General features: G+C 49.1%; 1 protein-coding gene across 1 annotated transcript in view; it reads right to left on the reverse strand.

Moving 5' to 3' along the window:
* Positions 1-262: 262 nt before the first annotated feature.
* POLR1A (RNA polymerase I subunit A) overlaps positions 263-19,330 on the reverse strand; it is a 43,493-nt gene continuing 24,425 nt past the window's right edge. The window contains exons 20-34 of the mRNA XM_054391513.1: positions 18,465-18,617; positions 18,039-18,121; positions 16,614-16,779; positions 15,900-16,121; positions 13,858-14,072; positions 13,106-13,273; positions 11,480-11,615; positions 10,379-10,536; positions 9,399-9,513; positions 7,747-7,863; positions 6,366-6,635; positions 5,392-5,592; positions 4,555-4,672; positions 2,560-2,724; positions 263-363 (exon numbers count right to left, since the gene is read on the reverse strand). Of these exons, the coding sequence (XP_054247488.1) occupies positions 263-363; positions 2,560-2,724; positions 4,555-4,672; positions 5,392-5,592; positions 6,366-6,635; positions 7,747-7,863; positions 9,399-9,513; positions 10,379-10,536; positions 11,480-11,615; positions 13,106-13,273; positions 13,858-14,072; positions 15,900-16,121; positions 16,614-16,779; positions 18,039-18,121; positions 18,465-18,617 (2,388 nt within the window). The remainder of the gene's footprint in view (positions 364-2,559; positions 2,725-4,554; positions 4,673-5,391; positions 5,593-6,365; positions 6,636-7,746; positions 7,864-9,398; positions 9,514-10,378; positions 10,537-11,479; positions 11,616-13,105; positions 13,274-13,857; positions 14,073-15,899; positions 16,122-16,613; positions 16,780-18,038; positions 18,122-18,464; positions 18,618-19,330) is intronic.

The raw sequence follows: 19,330 nt of genomic DNA on the forward strand, positions 1-19,330 counted from the left end.
CTTATTCTTTCCTGTGTAAATAAAAAAAAAATCTCTCTTTTTACATTAATGAACAGTAGATAAATGCTGCTCTGGGTCACAGCACAGCTCCTACAGATGCAGGCAGTCCCATCAGATCCATGAGGCCTACCAAGTGTGCAGATTAACAAAGCTGCTGGGCTGAGGGAAGGGGACACAGTGTGTGCCCCTGCTTCAGAGCTGCAGAGCACAGGCATCTCACGATGAGCACTGCAGCCAGAACCCTGCAGTTACACCCAGAGCTCTACCTGAGGGGCTGCTTCAGATCAAATAAGCCAGTGCCTCCTTTAACAACCTTTCCAACCACCAGGCAAGCAGAAGGGGATCTCAGTTCATCATGGGCACCTGCAAAACAATCCAGACAAAATCCCATCAGGATGCTTCCAAAGGTTTCTCAAAGGCCAGCACTGCAGAGGCAGCAGTTTGGTCTCCCCCCAGGAGTCCCCTGGGTGAGCCCCAGCCCGTTTCAGAAGGGCACTGCCACCTGCTCTTGAGACTGGTTTGTACTTCTGGGAGCTGCAGCCTGCAGCTGCCCACAGCTCTGCAGCCACTGCTCCCTCAGCCCAGCCCTTCTGGGCAAGCAAGGAACTGGGCCACACATGATTGAGCTCTCCCTGCTCAGCAGGAGCAGCCAACGTGTCCTGATTGCTGGGAGACCACAGATTTCCCCTCCTGGTGAACGCATCCTGCTGGGCACATAGACTGCAGGAGGCAAAGCCCCAGAGAGACCCTTCTCAGTGCTGCCTTCTGCCTTCATTGGAGTGAACCCTTCTGATGTGCATTTGAAATCCTCAGGGAATTTTCCACTGGAGAGACATTCCATGAATTCCTTTGATCCTGTGGTTACTCACTGCAGCAAAATGGTGTCACAGCAATCTGGAAGCTCTCCAGATGACATCTACTGCTTTGCTTTCACTGTTTTATAGGCATCCAGGTTGTTTTTCATTCATCCTAACTACAGGAACCTAGAACTTGGCTCTTCCTTACTCTTCCGAGCACAATGCACTGACCTGGAGCTGCACCACAGCACACTTCATGGCACTGCAGTGATTGTGGCTTCCACCTCAACTACAGTTCAGTCCTTACTGTGTCAGTGGAGGGGAAGGAGCTCCTCTGTGACCAGCCACAAGTGTCCTGTTTGCTCCTGGTCACAGAGCCATGCTGGGAGCAACCAGACAAAGGCATCGCACTGCTGGGGCAGCCTGGGCTGCTCCCTGGCACTGCTTCTGTGACTGCACTCTCAGGGTACAGAGGGCACCTGGCATTGACTCTCAAGTATCAGCTCCATTAAAGCAAAGCAGACCCAGAGTGTTGCAATCCACATTTACGGCTTTGGTTTCCATAATGGTGAAATCAGTAACTCCCTTCACTTGTACCCAGTGCAGCTTTCCTGCCAGTTCACTGTGCCCTCTGCCAGCATGCATTTCCTGTTTTTATTCACAGTACTGCCCATAAACAGATCTACCTTTCACCCATTTCTAAGTCAGTGTGTAGAACATAAATCCAGAGAGAGGGAGCACAGCTGGGCACAAAGCTCCCTCTTCCAGTTAATTTCAGCCCAGACTTACCCTCTGCCTTTCTGATTCTCAGATGCATTTTAAGTCCATTGGAACCAGTATTATTCATGAAAACCCAGATTTCCCAGGAAAGGTAAAAGGCAGCAGGAACGCAAAGGAATTCAGTGATAAAAGTCTCTCTAGCATCTGTGCAAAGCAGTTTCAGGTTCTAGCTGAAGAGCTGAAGTTGAGACCTGCTTTTCCCACATGTAAGGCAGCAGAGGCAGCACAGGAGCAGCACAGCATCATCCAGCTGGCAAGGGACAGGAGCCAGGCCTATTGGCACAGTGTCCAAAGCATGAGATGAAGCAAACTGTCTAAAGCCAGGGTTAAAGCACAAGCTTGGTGGGTACAGCTCCTGCATGGAGATGTGAACATGGTGCCATTGCAAATGATCCATGCAGCCAGGTCACCTCTGCACCTTCGAGAGCAGCAGCCAGAGGCCACAAGGACAGCCCTAAGCATCTCCCATGTCCCTAGAAACCTACCACTAGGTAAATGAACCTGACCCTTTGTCTGTGCTTGAGAAAAACAAAGGAAGCAGAAGTAAACCAGAACCCAAGTTAAAAGAGGACTGATCTCACAATAAGATTCTGAATGGTGAGGTTAGAGAAGAGATGGAAATGTGAGAGCTCCACGCACAGGAAATCAAAGCGGAGCTGACAACGTCAGTGGCAAAGACAGCAAAAGGCACACGTAGTGACCTGTTCAAAGGCTTTGTCCTGGCAAATCCTAAGGCTTGTTTATACAAATGCCTATCTAATTCTTAAAGAAAGGAGTCCAAGGCCCCACAGAGCAGCTGCCTTCATCTCAGCTGGCAGAATTTAATTAAAAACATCTGGAACACTTTGCTAGGCAAAGCCTTAATTACAGCATCAGCCTCTGGCATCTTTTCCTCATGTAGTTATGCACCAGTGGAAAGTTCTGCTGAGAAGCAAGCAGGTGTGAAAGGCTGCAGCAAGCCCTCCCAGACTCAGCCACTCACCCATCATTGTTGCCTCCTTCAGGAATTTGTAGCTGGTTTCAAATGTCATCTGCTGCAGAGGGGAGGAGTTGGACTGGATGCCAATGCGGTTGAGGGGCTTATAGAAGCCTTCGAAGCACATGTAATCCGCCACCAGGGAGAGGTGTCGAGGGTCCACCACGATGCCTGCCAACAGACACCAACCCTCACATTGGCCCAGGGACAAGCTTGAGGGTTAATGAATCAGGTCACAATTAAACTCCCTGAATCGAATCAGTGTGGAGAACATCTCTGGTAACCTTCCCCTGGCATTGCCCATTGCTGTGCAGAGCTGCTTCCCTCACACACCCAAGAGAGGCAGGCCTCACTGCCTCTTCTCAAGGAAGCCAAGGTGTCAGGAATGCTGCATGGCCGTAGAGTTTCTCTGCATCAATTCCATGAGGTGTGTGTCAGCTTTGTTCATACAGGGGATCACACATCCACCCACCTGTGATGGGATGGAGCTCCAACCCCTCCCCTGCTGCTCTGTTTTAGCTGGACATTGGGGGCAGAGAAGTTCTGATATTTTCATAGACTCACAGAACTGTTTGGGCTGAAAAGGCCTCTAAGCTCACCCAGTCCAACCAGCAACCCAACCCCACCGTGGCCACCAAACCATGGCCCCAGGTGCCGTGGCCACAGGTTTCTTGAACACCTCCAGGGATGGTGACTCTACCACCTCCCTGGGCAGCCTGTTCCAATCCCTGAGCACTCTTGCAGCAAAGAAATTTTTCCTCATCTCCAACCTAACCCTCCCCTGGCACAATTTCAGGCCATTTCCTCTTGCTGGATCACCTGAGATTAGGGAAAAGAACCCAGCCCCTGCCTCACTGCAGCCTCTTTTCAGGGAGCTGTAGAGAGCAATGAAGTCCCCCCTCAGCCTCGTCTTCTCCACACTGAACAACCTCAGGTCCCTCAGCTGCTCCCCATGAGACCTGCTCTCCAGAGCCTTCACCAGCTGTGGGGCCCTTCTCTGTGCCCTCTTCCGTGCAGAACATTAAGCACCCATGGAAGTTTGGGCTAAATAGAGCATGCCCTTGTTTGTCACCAGCAGTGGGGGCAGTGCCATGAGTGATGACCATCAGCAGTCAATATGTACCTGGCACTTCCTGGGGCAGACCTTTCTGGGCTGCCAGAGGACAGATATGTTTGGTATGACTGGCTGCTCCAATTCCCACTGCCTTAAGCTTCCCTCTTTTCAGTAGCAAGACTTAGCTCCCTGAAGGCACATCCAGCATGCCTATGAGGCCAGGCATCTTCCCTAGGCTAGCTGCTGGACTCTCCAACTCATCTCTGCAGAGAGAGCAGTCACACAGGGCAGGGAAAAACATAAAACCTCAGCTACAAGGGAGCCCAGCCTCCCATCATTAAACAGCTACAGTGAGGCAAGATGAATCCTATCCTCAGGGCCATCAGTTAGCTACCTTCCTCAGAAGTCTGCACCTTACAGCTTGTAAAAAAGAAATAACCTGAAAAGCTCTCTGTAGGGGACATCAACTCAGCCTTGTCTTCTGAATTTTCTGCTGATTAAATGGAACCTAACAATTAACTAATAAAGTCTTCACAGAAGTCACACTCTCAGACTAGAGGAGAGCAGATTGGACTTTAGGAACAGGTTCTGCACCATGAGGCTGCTGGAACACTGCAACAGGTTGCCCAGGGAGGTGGTTGAGACCCCATCCCTGGAGATATTCAAGGTGAGGCTGGACAGAGCTCTGGGCAGCCTGATCTAGTGGAGGATGTTCCTGCTGACTGCTGAGGGGCTTGGACTGGATGACCTTTGGAGGTCCCTTCCAACCCAAACCATTCTGTGATTCTGTGATTCTGTGATAATGATTAAAATGATGAAAAGGTACAAATTGCAACCACACCCATATGTGAGGGGATCCTGCAAAACCAGGACTGTGTTCCATCTGAATGGCTTCTCCCATCTGAATGACATTAAAGAATGGCTTTAAAAATCCCAAGGAGTCTTACCATATACAGCAAACACATCCTTTATTTCCTTTATGATCACCCTCAGGGCAGTCTCAATCCCATAATTCTTGGCCATGGCATGGATATCATTGGAGTATAGTCTGTTCAGGTCTAAAATCTGAAATCAAACAAAGCCATGGATACAGGTGAGGGCAGCTGGCACTCTGCACCTCCAAATAACTGAGGCCTAATTCAGCCAGCTTTTTCTCTCCATTATTCATAAGCAGCACCAACAGGTACAGAACAACCAGGCATCAGCTCAAACAGTCAAAAATGATTCTGGTGTTTAAGGTAGTGATCAGAGCATGATATCCATGATAAGAGTACTGCAATCCAAGCTCAGAACAGGAGAAAATGATCTGAAATCAGAAAAAACAAACTAAGAAACCATCCTAAGCAGCAGAGGAACATGTTCAGAGTCTTCTAAGCACCACATGAGTGCCCAGTGTTCCTCAGCTAGCAAGAGCTTCTAGCAAAAGCAGTAGAGATTTAGCTTGAACCACTCTTGTGTTTGCAGACTTAAGGGCTGGATGGCATAACAGAGCTGTTCACCTCCCAGTACTGCAATTATTCAGGTGGAGGAACTCCCTCAAGGATCATCAGAGACAGCTGGAAGCCTGCTGTGACATTATCTGTCATTAGACCACAGGGTGCTGTACAAAACCTGGTTTGCCAGCAGCCCTTAAGAAAAGGCTCAACCATGGTCTGAACACATCTGGGGGTAAAAATGAGGAGGAAGGGAGCTTTAGAGCTGCAAAGGCTCCACAACACCCCTGCTAAACTGAAATAGAACAAGAAAAGCTGACTCAGCTTCAGGATTTGAAGTCCATTACATACATCAGAGTATCTGAAGAGCTCTGCAAGGTTTATGCCTTCTGTGTGAAGAACGAGCTCCTTCTCTCCATGCTTGGAGGTGCTTTCATTCAACAAGCAGCGTGTGATGCCCTTCACTTCGTGGATGACGGTGCTCTGCGCCAGGGAGACGAGCAGGGAGCTCAGGTCGAAGTACACTTTCAGCAGGGGCAGTCTCAGGGAGACCTGAAAGGAGAAACCCAACAAGAGTGTCGCTCTAGGAAACAGCTCAGTAACCAGCCTGCAAAAAGCAGACAATGGAACTACACTAGGGCCTGCCTAGGGTGAAAGCTGAGTGACACCTATGTGAACACTGCACCCCAGCACTGCTCCTCCACACTGCTTTTAACACCTCTGAACTTACAGACTGGGGGGTTTATGTGGCTTATTCTGAGGAGAGTGGGGTGGGGCATGTGTTTGTTAGGGGTTTTTTTGGTTGGCTGGTTTTTAAGATGCTTAGCCTCTTTCATCAGTCCAGCCATCACTTCTGTTCATCAAGAGCTGCACAGTGTTGCATCACCTATTCAGAGATTAAACCACAATAAACCTGTCCAAAACCTGTTGCTTTGGTTGGTTGGTTTTAAGAAGTTTAGACTCTTTAATCGCTTTTGTTTAAGAACTAGATGATCTTCAAGGTCCCTTCCAACCTAAACCACTCTATGCATCTTAAGAGCTACCTAGGGTTGCATCACACATTTATAGATGAAACCACAATAAACCTGTCCCAATCCTGCTTTTCAAACCCAGTTTCTTCAGAAGTTCTGACAGCTAGAAGTTCCTAAAACATGATGTCAAGAGGCACCTTTGTGCTGCCCCTTTTCTGTAATCACAGGGGACAGCTCAGAGAGAGCAGCAGCAGCACAGTGCCAAACTCCATTTGTTATGGAGTAACCTGCAAGCAGTGTGCAGGCACAAAGTGATGCTGCAGGCCCCAAGAGCTGCTGCAGGCCCCACCTCACCTCACACCACAGGTCATTCTCAGTGTCAAAGCTGTAGCCCTGGATGGAGGGATGGCTGTCCAGGACAGCGTTCACTCGCAGCTCTGCGGACTGAGCCGAGTGACCTCTCTCTCTTTTAGCCTGAGACACAAAGGACTGAGGCTCAGCAGCTGCTCCGCTCTCGTCTTCAGCACCAGGAGGCCTCTCTTCTTTTTCTGATTCAGCCTCTTCATCTTCTAGATTCTCATCCATGTTTTCTTCTCCTTTCTCTTCTTCACTCTCATAATCAACCTGCAATTATAAACAATGCTGTGTTCACCTGAGCCAGGACACTTACCAAAGCAGAGCAGACCATGAACACTTTTGTCCATAAGCTGCAAGCCTCTCTGCTACAGCACAGTGAAAATGCTTCTGTTGCACAGCAAGTAACACAGCAGATCCAGTGCAGTCTCTATTGCTTATCATAGAATCAGGAAGGTTGGAAAAGCCCTCAAGGATCATCAAGTCCAACCATCCACCTAACACCACCATGACCAATAAACCATGTCCCCAAGTGCCATGTCCACATTTCATAGAATGGTTTTGATTGGAAGGGACCTCCAAAGGTCATCCAATCTAACCCCCTCTGCAGTCAGCAGGAGCATCCTCAACCAGATCAGGTTCCCCAGAGTCCTTAAAGTCCTTCAGAGATAGTGACTCCAGCACCTCCCTGGGCAGCTTGTTCCAATACCTGACCACTCTTGCAGCAAGGGAATTGCTCACAGATTGTTCACAGCAACCCATAATGTTGCCATTGTTACTCAGTACAGTCTGGGACACTGCATCTTACTGGGACTGTAGCAGAATTTACTTGTCTCCCCCCCAAAAAGCTCTTCCCATAATCCAACTGATGATGGGATTCCCTCAGAATTTTCAATGAGGATTTAACCTCTTGGTTAAATTACAACAACCTACCATTGGGGCACGGAGGAACATGCAGAGCCACAGAGAATGTTCATTAAGAACCACTGCAAAGTTTTAAAAATTAGCCAGAGGTATAGCTTAGGTGCACTCCAGCATGGCCAACCCGATTGCCAGACCCAGTGCCTGAAGAACAAGGCTTTGGGAAAACACAGATCCCTTCCATCTCTGACTTGTGTAGCTCTGAACGACTCTTACAAGGACAGCAGTGACCAGGCTCAGCCACGGTGAACATGGTCATAACAAGTCTCAGCTCAGACCTTCTGCTCCTGTTCTCCCCATCCAAATCAAAGCTGACCAGCACAGACTTTCCTATCTCCTTTCAAGTGGCATTGGGTTTTTTCAGCACTTTGTTTCAATGGAAGTTTTCCATCCCAACTCAAACCAAGGCAAAGGAAACTGGGAACTAAAGTGCAGTGCTAGGCTCCTCTAAACCCATTACCTCCTCTTCCTGCTTCTTCCTCCGTTTGGCTTCTGTAGCATCACCATCCCCTTCATCAGCTTCTGCATCAACAATGTTCTCCTCTTCCTCTGCTGGAGCTTCCTGATGGTTCTGTACCTAGAAACCCAGGACAGAGCAGATAATCAGGCTTACTGCTAGGCAGCATCAACTGCATCAAAAGGCTTTAGCCAAACATTTGAACTTTACCAGTCCCTTGCTGCACGCTGTACCTGTAAGAGCAAATTAATTTCTCTCATTCCACTGCTATCAGGCAGTGATAAACTCATGGCAGCTGTAACAGCAAGGAAAGTGAGTATCTGCAAGATACATCAGCTGCCAGCTAGGGATGGCTCCCTGATGGGAGAGCAGCAGCACAGGCAACATGCAAAAGCCTTTCAGTGAAAGAAGGACCTTCCCCCCAGTTTTCATGACTGCTACAACAGGACAGTGACTCTACCATCTTTATCCATGATCTGGATGAGGACATTGAGGCACCCTCAGTAAGTCTGCAGATGACACCAGGCTCGGTGGCTGTGTCCATCTGCTAGAGGGTATGGAAGCTTTGCAGCAGGATCCAGACCGGTGAGAGCCATGGGCCAAGGCTCATTGTGTGAAGTTCAGCAAGGCCAAGTGCCAGGTCAGGCACCTGGGGAGCTACAGACTTGGGGATGAGTGGCTGGAAAGCTGCAGCTTGGAGAAGGACCTGGGGGTGTGGGTTGGCAGTCACTGACCATGAGCCAGCAGTGCCCAGGGGGCCAAGAAAGCCAACTGCATCTTGGCTTGGATCAGAACCAGGATGGCTAGCAGGGACAGGAGGTGACCATCCCCCTGTGCTCAGCACTGGGGAGGCCACACCTCGAGTGCTGTGTTCAGCTCTGGGCCCTCACTGCAGCAAAAACATTGAGGGGCTGGAGCCTGTTCAGAGAAGGGCAATGAGGCTGGAGAAGGGGCAATGAGGCTGGAGAAGGGCCTGGAGCCCCTGGGCTAGAGGAGGGGCTGAGGGAGCTGGGGGTGTGCAGGCTGGAGAAGAGGAGGCTGAGGGAGACCTCATTGCTCTCTGCAGCTCCCTGAGGGGAGGTTGGAGTGAGGAGGGGACAGCCTCTGCTCCTTAGTGGCAAGGGACAGGAGCAGAGGAGATGGTTCCAAGCTGCAGCAGGGGAGGCTCAGGCTGACTCTCAGAAAATCTTTCTGCACTGGAAGGGTTCTCAGACATTGGCAGAGGCTGCCCAGGGCACTGCTGCAGTCCCAATCCCTGGGGGTGTTCCAACAGCCTGTGGAACTGGTGCTTAGGGCCATTGTTTGGTGCTGAGCCTGGAGTGCTGGGTGGAGGGTTGGGCTGGAGGAGCTTGGAGACCTCTTCCAACTGGATGTGTTCTGTGTATGTGATTCTGTGCGACTGGGGAGCCAACTGTGCTATGCTTTTACCTCACTGAAGCTAAAAATCAAGAGGCATCTTTGGAGTACAGTCTGCAGTGAATCAGGATTTCACGCACAGTAACCTTCATTGCCTTGTGGATCTCAGAAGAATGCAAACAGTTCATGCATACAGAGCAGTAATTCAGTATGCACACATCTCATTTTCACAATGAAAACATGGTTCTCAAATACAGACAAAGCGAGTGAAGCACTCTTCAGGCAGTGCTTTTCTGTACCTTGTCTTGGTCACTGTCTACATCTTTGTGAGTTGCCCTCCGAGCACTGACTGCAGTAAAAGATTCCATCTTGGCACTCTTCTTTTTAATTGCTTCCAGAAACAACTTAAAGAACCTGAAAGAAGAAGCAACCCAGAGTATCAGAGCTCAGCACCACAGCAGGGAATTTGGAGTTGTCAGAAAGTTAAGAAGTCAATTAGCCCACAACAGGCCATATTCTCTGGTGGAGATGAAAGTACTTATGGGATAAGGCAAAGAATTTTTCTTCCCCTCCCTTTCCCTTTCCTTTAGAAATCACAGGTGCTGCCATGCATCCAAAGCTCAGAACAGCTCAGCCAGACAAAATCTGCACATCAAACTGCCCTCCAGGAGAGATGGGTTACTACTGGTCTGGGTTTGTAAATCATCAAGCACATGCAAAACTGTTAATAAAGAAGCACAGCTTGAGCCCACCTGGCCTAGGGGAGGAAGAAATCAATACAGCCCCTCTGCAAAGAACAGCTTTCACCAGCCCCTTATCACTAATTGTTCTACTATTAACAGTACAAATCTGGTCAGACATGGGGAAGGAAGCAGAGGGCAAAATGACAAAAAAGGCAGCCAGCCTTTTCTGATTAGTTTTAATACTAAAGGAAATTCAGGTTTGGTTTTGTTCAACAACAGCATGAAGGGATAACTGAGCTATCCAAACCTTTCTGCTGCTGACAAGCTGGTTTAAGCATGCAAAGGGATGAGAGGTTGTTTATATGGCTCTTCTCCAGGTATATTGATCTCCCTTGATACCAGCTAAACTTGCACTGGGATAAGCCCCCACAGAGCCAGGGCTTCATTCAGGACATGAAGAGCAGCTGTGCAAGGACGTCCGTAGGGAGCTGCTGCTCTGAGAGCCACAGCAGCAGGAATGATCAGCACAGAGTGAGTCAGAGCCCAGGGAAAGACAAGAGAAGGGCACATACTGAACCATCTGGAAGCAGACTCACCTTGTCTCCATGAAGTGCAAGATCTGCCTGGGCTTCACACACTTCTCCTCCCGGTAGTACTCATGGGGCAGGAACTGGAACCTGACCTTGCAGAGGCGATGTCTGTCCTGCTTGCATTTCATGTACAGCGACTCCTCGATCTCCACTTTCTGCAGGACCTACAGAAACCCCAGGCAGGAGCTTTACTCCTTTGACAAAGACCTTCGTTTACTCCCTACCATCCCAATGCTATCTACAGGAGACCAGAATCACAGCAGGCAAACCGGCAAAGCTTCCTGCAGGCTCTGGCAGCTCCAGGGCAGAACTGACCACACAGTTCTCGGGTTGAGCTCCTCCCTACCATTAACTTAGACAATAGCTGGGGAACAGCCTTGCCTCCCACCTGACTCCTTCTCAAGAGACTGCACTTCTCATTGCGCCAACAGCTGCCTCTACTGACCCATGCTCATCCAGCAGGGCACTATTTCAGCACAGAACTGAGACTTAACTGTCCTTGCTGCTTTCAGCCCCTTGCTGACAGGGCCTGCAGGAGGGCCCAGTAAAGCCTAGAAAGCCCTAGGCAGTCCTAGGAAAAGGGAGCAAAGAATACATCACACTTCAGTACATGGAGTCTCCAGAGCCACAGGTTCTGCTTCTCTTGAGCACAGGCAATTCTATAAGGAAGGGGTGGGACCAAATAGAAAGGTCCCTGCTGTGCCAGTCACAGCCAGGTGAGACTGTCTCAAAGACTGAACAAAAGCCTGCCCACTCTAGAGACTCACCAGGGGCCTGAGAGAAAGCCAAACAAGGCTGTGGCAGCCAGCTTCAACCCTCCTGCCATTACAGTGCTGCTGTAACTAAACTCTTGCCTTTCCTTTATGCTCTATAGTTTGTAGCCTAAGATGAGGCTTTACAGGTTAGACTGAAGTCTGATGCAGACACAGAAACTGTGATTGCTTCCACTGCCCCAGGTCCTAGTAGATCTTACAGGTTCAGTATGCAAGAGGTGAAAAGAAAGGACCCTCTGCTCTTGTGTCCGTAAGATAAGCCTTCAAACCTGGGAACTGCCACAAAGCTCAAGTTTGTTCTGTAGCCCCTCAAAGGACTGAGTAGGAGGCTCACCTCAGCCAAGCACACCCTTGTGAGCTGTTTCTTAAGCTGCTTCACCTTCTTCAGAGCTTTCTTGGTATTGAACACAGGAACACTCATGGTTGGTGTTTTGATATTGGCACCAGCCACCAGCAGTATTTCCCTCAGCCTTTAAATCAAGAATGACATTTCAAATTCAGCAATAAAAGCACTGTGTACTTCAGCAAGCACCACTTCATTTCATTAGGCAGCACAGAGCAACTGCCAGCTCTGCCACAGTCACACACTGTGGTTACAGCACACAGAATCACAGAAAGGTTGGAACTGAGCTTCAGAGCTCATCCAGTCCAATCCCCTGCCAGAGCAGGGGCACCCAGGGCAGGGCACACAGGAACACATCCAGGAGGGGTTGGAAAGTGTCCAGAGAAGGAGACTCCACAACCTCTCTGGGCAGACTGCTCCAGGGCTTGGTCAACCTCACCATACAGAAGGGTGTCCTCAGGTTGAGATGGAACCTCCTCTAGCTTGTACCCATTGCTCCTTGTTCTACCACTGGGCACCCCTGAAAAGAGCCTGGCACCTTCATCCTGGCACCCATCCCACAGACCTTTATGGATGTCCATATTACTTAAGAATATGGCTTCAAAACTTTGCCCACTTCTTATCTTACTTCATTCCCAGGCTTAGAGAATGTAATATGGTGTCCAAAGAGACAAGAGAGTTTCCTGGGATAGATCATTCTCTTTCCCATTAGGAGTGTGGAGATGGATAATGCAGGGGTCTGAGTAGCGCTCCTTCCACTGCCCTCTGTCACAGATGTGATATGGTTTTAGGTACCAGGAGTGATTGCTTCAATGTGTCATTATTTCTCAAGAGGTGACCTTGAACAGCTTCTCATCTTTGGTTGCTCATCAGGCACAGTACAGCAGCAGCTCCTCCACCTCAATTAGATTATCACCCAATTATGGGAACAGAACAGGCAGAATGAGAAACTGTTCCAAGAACAGAGCTGCTGAAACCTGCTTCCTACAGATGCTTCCTTGCACTTTGTCTCCTTTCCCTCCTTCTCTGCCATAACAACCATCTCCCACCCAAGGTCCCACACACCTGTGCAGGTGGCCAGGGTTAGCTACCCTGTTACTCATATCCAGCTGATGACTGGCAAAGGTATGTGCTGACAAAGTCACTGCCACAAACAGAGGAGCCAGGGGAAACCTGGCTGCCAGAAACTAGGGCTCTCTCTGCATAGGTGAGTACTGAACATGCCAGATTGCACAGCTGCAGTGACATTAGGTGTGTGAAAGGAATAAGTTCCAAAGCTGTTAGGAAGAGGAAGAGGCAAGCAGAGGGCAAACCCACAAAGCACCACATCCTTAGGCTTCTACTGCACTGACTAAAACACAGGAAGAAAAAAGCCATTTGCTGTCCATTGGTAGGAATAAAAGGCCTGCACAGAGATGTGCTACCTGAAAAGTAAACCAAAACAACCAGAAAATTGTAAATCATTGTAACCAGTTCAGAACAGGCTCAATTTGCAACTCAGCTGAAGGATCCTTTGCCCTCAAGATCACAGCTGCACCTGCCAGCCATGTGAAGCACTTTTAGGTAAGCGCCAGAAATGGCAAAGGACCCACTGAGAACACAGCTCAGATTCCTCACCTTGGGATACCCAGTGTGACATTCATTTCACCTCTGCCAGCAAAATGAAAGGTGTTCAGAGTCATCTGTGTGGAAGGCTCCCCAATACTCTGAGCTGCAAGAAGTCCCACAGCTTCTCCTGGGTCACAAAGAGATCGCTGCCACTTCAAATAGAGCAAGTCCTTCAATCTGAAGACAAGGAAGAAGAGGTTTAGCTCAGTGTAGTACAAAATAAAGGGCTCAGAAGAGCCTTAAACTGAGAAGAGCCTTCTCAGTCCAATGGTTAGCTCCTTCCCTGGTATCTTATGGACACACCAGCTGTAACTCTGTCCCACTCCGGTCTGACACACACAGGACTGCGGCCTTGGCCAAAATTTCAGTGCTGCTGCCAGAATGGCAAAAGAGAGTCCATTTATTCCCAGCTTGCTCATCTGAACTACCTTGCTAACTCCAAGGTGTAGCAAGAGCAGAGTTCGGGGTTTAGAACTCCTGAAGTACCATTTTACATGCAGGGTGACAACAAGGTGCTGCTGTTAGTCCCCAAAGGCTTGGCTAAGCATGGAAAAGGCAGGTTTGGAGGATGCAGACGCAGGGCCTCACCTCTGCACACTGAGCACACTGGGCTGGCAGGGGCCACTCTGAGCCCCAGTGCGCTCTTTCATACAGGGCACAGCCAAACCAGGAGCTGACAAAGACTTTTCAGCTTTAGCAAACAGTACAGAAAGGTTATTTTGTGCTTTGACTCAGTGCAGAGAAGACACAGAAGTCATCACCTGTCTGAAGGAAGTGCTGGGTGCACACAGCTTCGTCTGCTCTCAGATTCCCACTTGCTGACATAATCTGCAACTCCCTTTTCAAAGGTCTCTGACACAGATGCAAAGTGAGTGTCTGGACGCCAAACCCCAAGGCTTGGGTCAGGACACTTTGCTGCCTTCTTCAGGTACTTACTTCGTTTCTTCTCATCTAGCTCATACCACATCTTCAGTAACTGAAAATAAGAGGAGATGGTGAAGCAGAGTGGTTTACCTACAGCAAGAGCAAACCCAAGGGACAGTGCTTCCAGCAGGGATGATCAGGCAACGGTGAAGCAGGGAAGGACACCCTGCACAGATCTGCAGGCTGGATGCAACGTGGCAAACCACTCAGGCTACAGATGTGGTGCTCTCCACTTTCTGGTATTTCACGCTTGTGACCTCAAAGGATTTCAAGATTCTTTGCTAGCCTGAAATAGTCACCTGCCTATTCATGGTGACTACCCCAGACATCAGTGAAAACCAGCCCTCTAAGGATGATTTGATACTGAGGGAGTTAATTTAGTCTTTACTTCTAGCTGATCACCACCTCGCCTGTCTAAAGCCGGCCACAACAAAGGAGCCTCCCAGGTCTGCAGCTGTCACATTCAAGCCCAACAACACAGCAGAGATCTGACACACAGCTTGCATTTTCTTGATTCGTAGAATCACAGAATGCTCCTGGTTGGAAGGGACCTCCAAAGCTCATCCAGTCCAAGCCTCTCTGCAGTCAGCAAGGACATCCTCCACTAGATCAGGTTGCCCACAGCCCTGTCCAGCCTCACTTTGACTATCTCCAGGGATGGAGCCTCAACCACCTCCCTGGGCAACCTGTTCCAGTGTTCCTCCACCCTCATGGCGCAGAACTTGTTCCTCACATCCAATCTCAATCTGCTCTGCTCTAGTTTGAAGCCACTGTCCCTGGTCCTGTCCCTGCAGGCCTTTGCAAACAGTCCTTTTGCAGTCTTCCTGTAGCCCCTTCAAGTATTGGAAGGTTGCTATTAGGTTTCCCTCGAGCCTCCTCTTCTCCAGACTGAACAGCCCCAGCTCCCTCAGCCTGTCCTCATAGCAGAGCTGCTCCAGCCCTCCTCTGGACCGACTCCATTTCTGTTCTTCAGCTTGCTAGTCTTTCAAGTTTTCAATTGTTGCATTTAATAAAGGAAAAAGTTAATACCAATTTAAAAAAAAATCAGCATGGCAAAAGTGCTGAACCTGTCTTGTCCAGGCCCTGCTGCTTTGTGAAGGAAGAGCTTGCTCATGGCATGGAAGTCTGTCCACTTAGCTGAGACAGAGACAAACATGGAGCTTCATCTGCCTAGCTACTGAAAGAAAAAACAAGAGTGAATGAATCCCCAGGCCAAGTAATTTTGAATGTTATCAGAAGTGCCGACAGGAACATAACCTCAGCATCCCTGAATGGATCAAGCAGGGATTGCAGGGTATTTGCAGACAAGCTCACAGCTCTCTCTCAACACCATCACCTTAGAGGTTCATGTTAAGTGTCCATGTTCTACCAGGGTAAACTCCCTGTGAAAGCAAGGCCCCAGCACACAGATGAGAGCCCTGAGGTACAAGAGGGTTAAACAAGAGTACTTTGCTGAAACAGTAGGCAGGGCTGGCTCAGCCCTCCAGTCTTTGTATAGAAACAGGCTCTCATCCAGTGAGCATGCATCAGTCCATCCAGGAGAGATACACTCTCTGTTCATGGGAAAAAACCCACAGCACATCCAAGCTACCACCAAGGAAACAAATCCAATCCCCCAGATCACCCAGGGACATGGGCTGTTCTCTATAACCAGCTTGCCCTCAGGCCTTTGGACCTCTGCCATAGCTCTTGGGCCTACAGACTTTAATAAATGAGTATCAGCTTCACCACTGCCACAACTGAGGAGGTTCCTTCCAAAGGCAGTTCACATGAACAGACTATGAACCACTCTGGGACATACAAAGACATTAAAAAAAAAGAACCACGGGATTCTGCAGCTTTCTCAAGGGCTCAGGCAGCTCAGCTACTCCTGTGTTACCTGCAAGGTTGCTGGATCTCTCCCATTTCTGATTTCTCCTCCTGGAATCTGTGCTTTCACACTTGCCAGTTTCTTTTGGGAAAAGGTGAGGAAGCCTCCTTGTCTTTGCACAGAGTTTTGGTGCCTGGCTTGCCACTTCTTGATGGCTTTGAACTGCTGGTTAGCCTGGTGAGGCTCCATCCTTGCTAAAGCTTCATCCAGATGGTTTGTCTTCTGGATTACCTGTGAGAAAGTCACGTGTATGATTATCCTTTTCTCTATGCTCATTGTGGCAGAAGAGGCAAACTTGAAAGCTGCTGCCACTCAAAATGCTCAGCTGCTGTAAAACCATTTTCAAAACTGTTTTTCAACCCAACTGAGGCAAAACTCCTAATTATCTTTATCTGACTCCTGCCATTCTTGACCAGCAGTGGTGACACTGCTGAAAGGAAGTGAATCATGCTTGGCAGGAGTGTGAAGCTGTCAGTGTTGAATCCAAGTGCAGAGTATTGTAGGTGAGAACAGGTAGAGCTCTTGATGTTCTTTGCCAAATCAGGCCCCAGGCTTCAGATCTGCCATACTGTGCACACAATGGCAATTCAAAATGTAGGTTAGTCTGAGAGTGCCTGAGATCCAGCTGTGTCACTGGATCCCTAGCAGATGTGCCAGATGGTCTCTATGCATTCCAGCCTCCCCCTCCACCCCACACAAACACTCAGGGTTTAGGTGTTGCACCTCATAGTTGTCTGCAATGAAAGGAAACTGCTCAGGCTGTAAGAACTGGGTTTTAGGGATGTCAAGCCCATCCTCTCCATACAGGAACTGCACCACGCTGCCATCACTGTCTCGCACAGTCAGGTCATACTGAACCACCAGCCCTTCCAAATGTTTGATGATGCACCTGTGCCAGAGGGAAAGGGGAAACAAGAAACCTTGTTAGGAGGCTACCGAGCAACAGGGATATCGAACCCTAACATGAGAAACACTGTTTCATTGATATCTTAAGTGCACTTAAGAGCTGGTCAGGAATTCTGGAAGCCAGAACTCATACAGACAGCACACAGGTGACCTGCACAGTGGTATTAGGTAGTGACAGACCCTGAGAAAGGGCAGGATCACAGCATCATAGAACACATTGTGTTGGAAGGAACCCTCTTCAACTAGATCAGGTTGCTCAGGGCCTCATCACCTTGAACGTCTCCAGGGATGGAGCCTCCACCACCTCTCTGTGCAATCTGTTCCAGTATTTCACTACCCTCAGTGAAAAACTTCCTCCTGGTATCCAACCTAACTCTGCCCTGCTCCACCTCCAAACCATTGTCCCCCATCCTATCCCCACAGGCCCTTCTGAACAGCTTTACTGTAGGTCACCTACAGATACTGAAATGCAGCTCTAAGGTCTCCTTGGAGCCTCCTCTGCTCCAGGATGAATGGCCCCAAATAGGGGTAGATTTAGATTATGTATCAGGAAGGAATCTTCACTGTGAAGGTGATGACACATTGGAACAGGCTGCCCAAAGGTGTGGATGTCTCCTCAAAAGCCAGGTTGGATGAGACCTTGAGCAACCTGGGCCGGTGGGAGGTGTCCCCGCCCATGACAAGGGGGGTTGCAACTGGATCATCTTTAAGGTCCCTTCCAACCCAATCCACTCTAATTCTATACTGCAAACCTTTCTGCATGTTTCTCCCTTCAGTTTCCTTGGAGTAAAATGAACCAGCAAATTATCCTGTTTCTGCTGTCCCTCTGAAAGGGTTGTCTGAAAGGAAGAGGCATCTCTTCTTTACAGCCTCTTCCTCTACATACCAGAGGTGTTGCTTGAATAAAGAGAAGGGCCACAGGACGTGGCCAAGGAAAACTGGAGCTTCCTACAGTTTGTGCATTTTTAGTTGTGCAGGAAAAAGATTTTTCCAAAAGGAAAGTTGCCTCTGCTATGTGCCAGAGATGAGTCAGAAAGGATAAAGTTTCACTTGATCCAGACCTCAGAAGAAACACTCAACACTCAGCCAGCAAACGCTGCTCTCTGAAGCAGGGACACTGAACTGGAGCTGAGCATTATGGCACTGCTTCCAGTCTACAGTGCTCAACAGAACACCAACACCACCATCCCAAACAAAGTAAAGCACCTTCTGAAGTCTCCCATTCTAAGCCAAGCCTCTTACCTCTGGAGGTAGCCAGACCGGCTGGTTTTGACAGCTGTATCCACAAGACCTTCCCTGCCAGCCATGCAGTGGAAGAAGAACTCCTAGAGGTAAGCACAACACCATCAGAATTCTGCTGAGGAGGACACCATGGCTGGCATGGTTTGCTCCTTCTCAAATGTACATAGGAACCAGGCTGATTTATTGCAGACACTCTGTATTAAAACCACAGAATGACAGAATTGTTCAGGTTGAAAAAATCCCTCAAGACCAAGTCCAACCCTTAACCCAGCACTGCCAGCTCACCACTGCACCATGTCCCTTAGGGCCACATCTCCATGGCTTTCAAACCCCTCCAGGAGTGGTGTCTCCACCACTGCCCTGGACAGCCTCTTGATGCCGAGATTTAAATACACTTCAGTATTAGCACAGCAGTATTCAACTTACAGAAGGTTTGATCCCAGTGAGGAACCTGCCAGTCACAAACCCTCCTGAGCTAGGGGAGAAGTCGTAAGGCTGGAAGCAGGGCAGCGATTTGCCAGACGCCATCAGCGGAGGCCTTCGGCCTTCCAACTCGATCTGGCCCAGCAAACAGGAAATCTAAATGTGGGCAGGAAAAAGGAGACATCACTTTTCCATCACATCTTTTGCTCACTTCAGTCAACAACTTTTCTGGAAAAACTAATGCCAACGTGTTCATTAACTTTCCTTGCTGCTCAAGGGCAGGAAAGGCAGGAAAACCTCATCTGGGCTTCTGAAGAGATTCCAGCCCTCCCTCATTTCAACATTTCCACCCTCCTTCTGGATGTTTATTGTTAGACAAAGAGACGTGAAAGTACAAGTACTAGAAATATTTTTAAGGCCCCTACAACACCTCTTAGCAGTGTACTAAAACCAAACCCAAGCCCTCAAAACCGTGTCCTGAGCTTTGGCCATTCTGAGACAGCATTGTGCAGCATTGCCTGCTGCCTCTGCCACCATTCCGGAATGGACCTTCAAGATCACCCAGTTCCACCAGCCCAGGTTGCTCAAAGCCTCATGCAGCCTGGCATGGAACACCTCCAAGGAGGGGACAGCCACAAACTCCCTGGGCAAACTGTTCCAGTGTCTCCCTACTCTCATTATCAAGAATTTCTTCTTAATCTCCAGTCTCAATCTCCCCTCTTTCAGCTTCAATCCATTCTCTCTCATCCTGTCACTACAAGCCCTCGTCAAAAGTCCCTCCCCAACCTTCCTGCAGGCCCTTTCAGGTACTGGAAGGCAGCTCTAAGGTCACCTATTTGTTCCTTTTGTCCTAGTTGTTCCTGTTCAGT

The sequence above is a fragment of the Indicator indicator genome, chromosome 23 (genome assembly GCF_027791375.1).
Source record: "Indicator indicator isolate 239-I01 chromosome 23, UM_Iind_1.1, whole genome shotgun sequence".
Taxonomy (NCBI): domain Eukaryota; kingdom Metazoa; phylum Chordata; class Aves; order Piciformes; family Indicatoridae; genus Indicator; species Indicator indicator.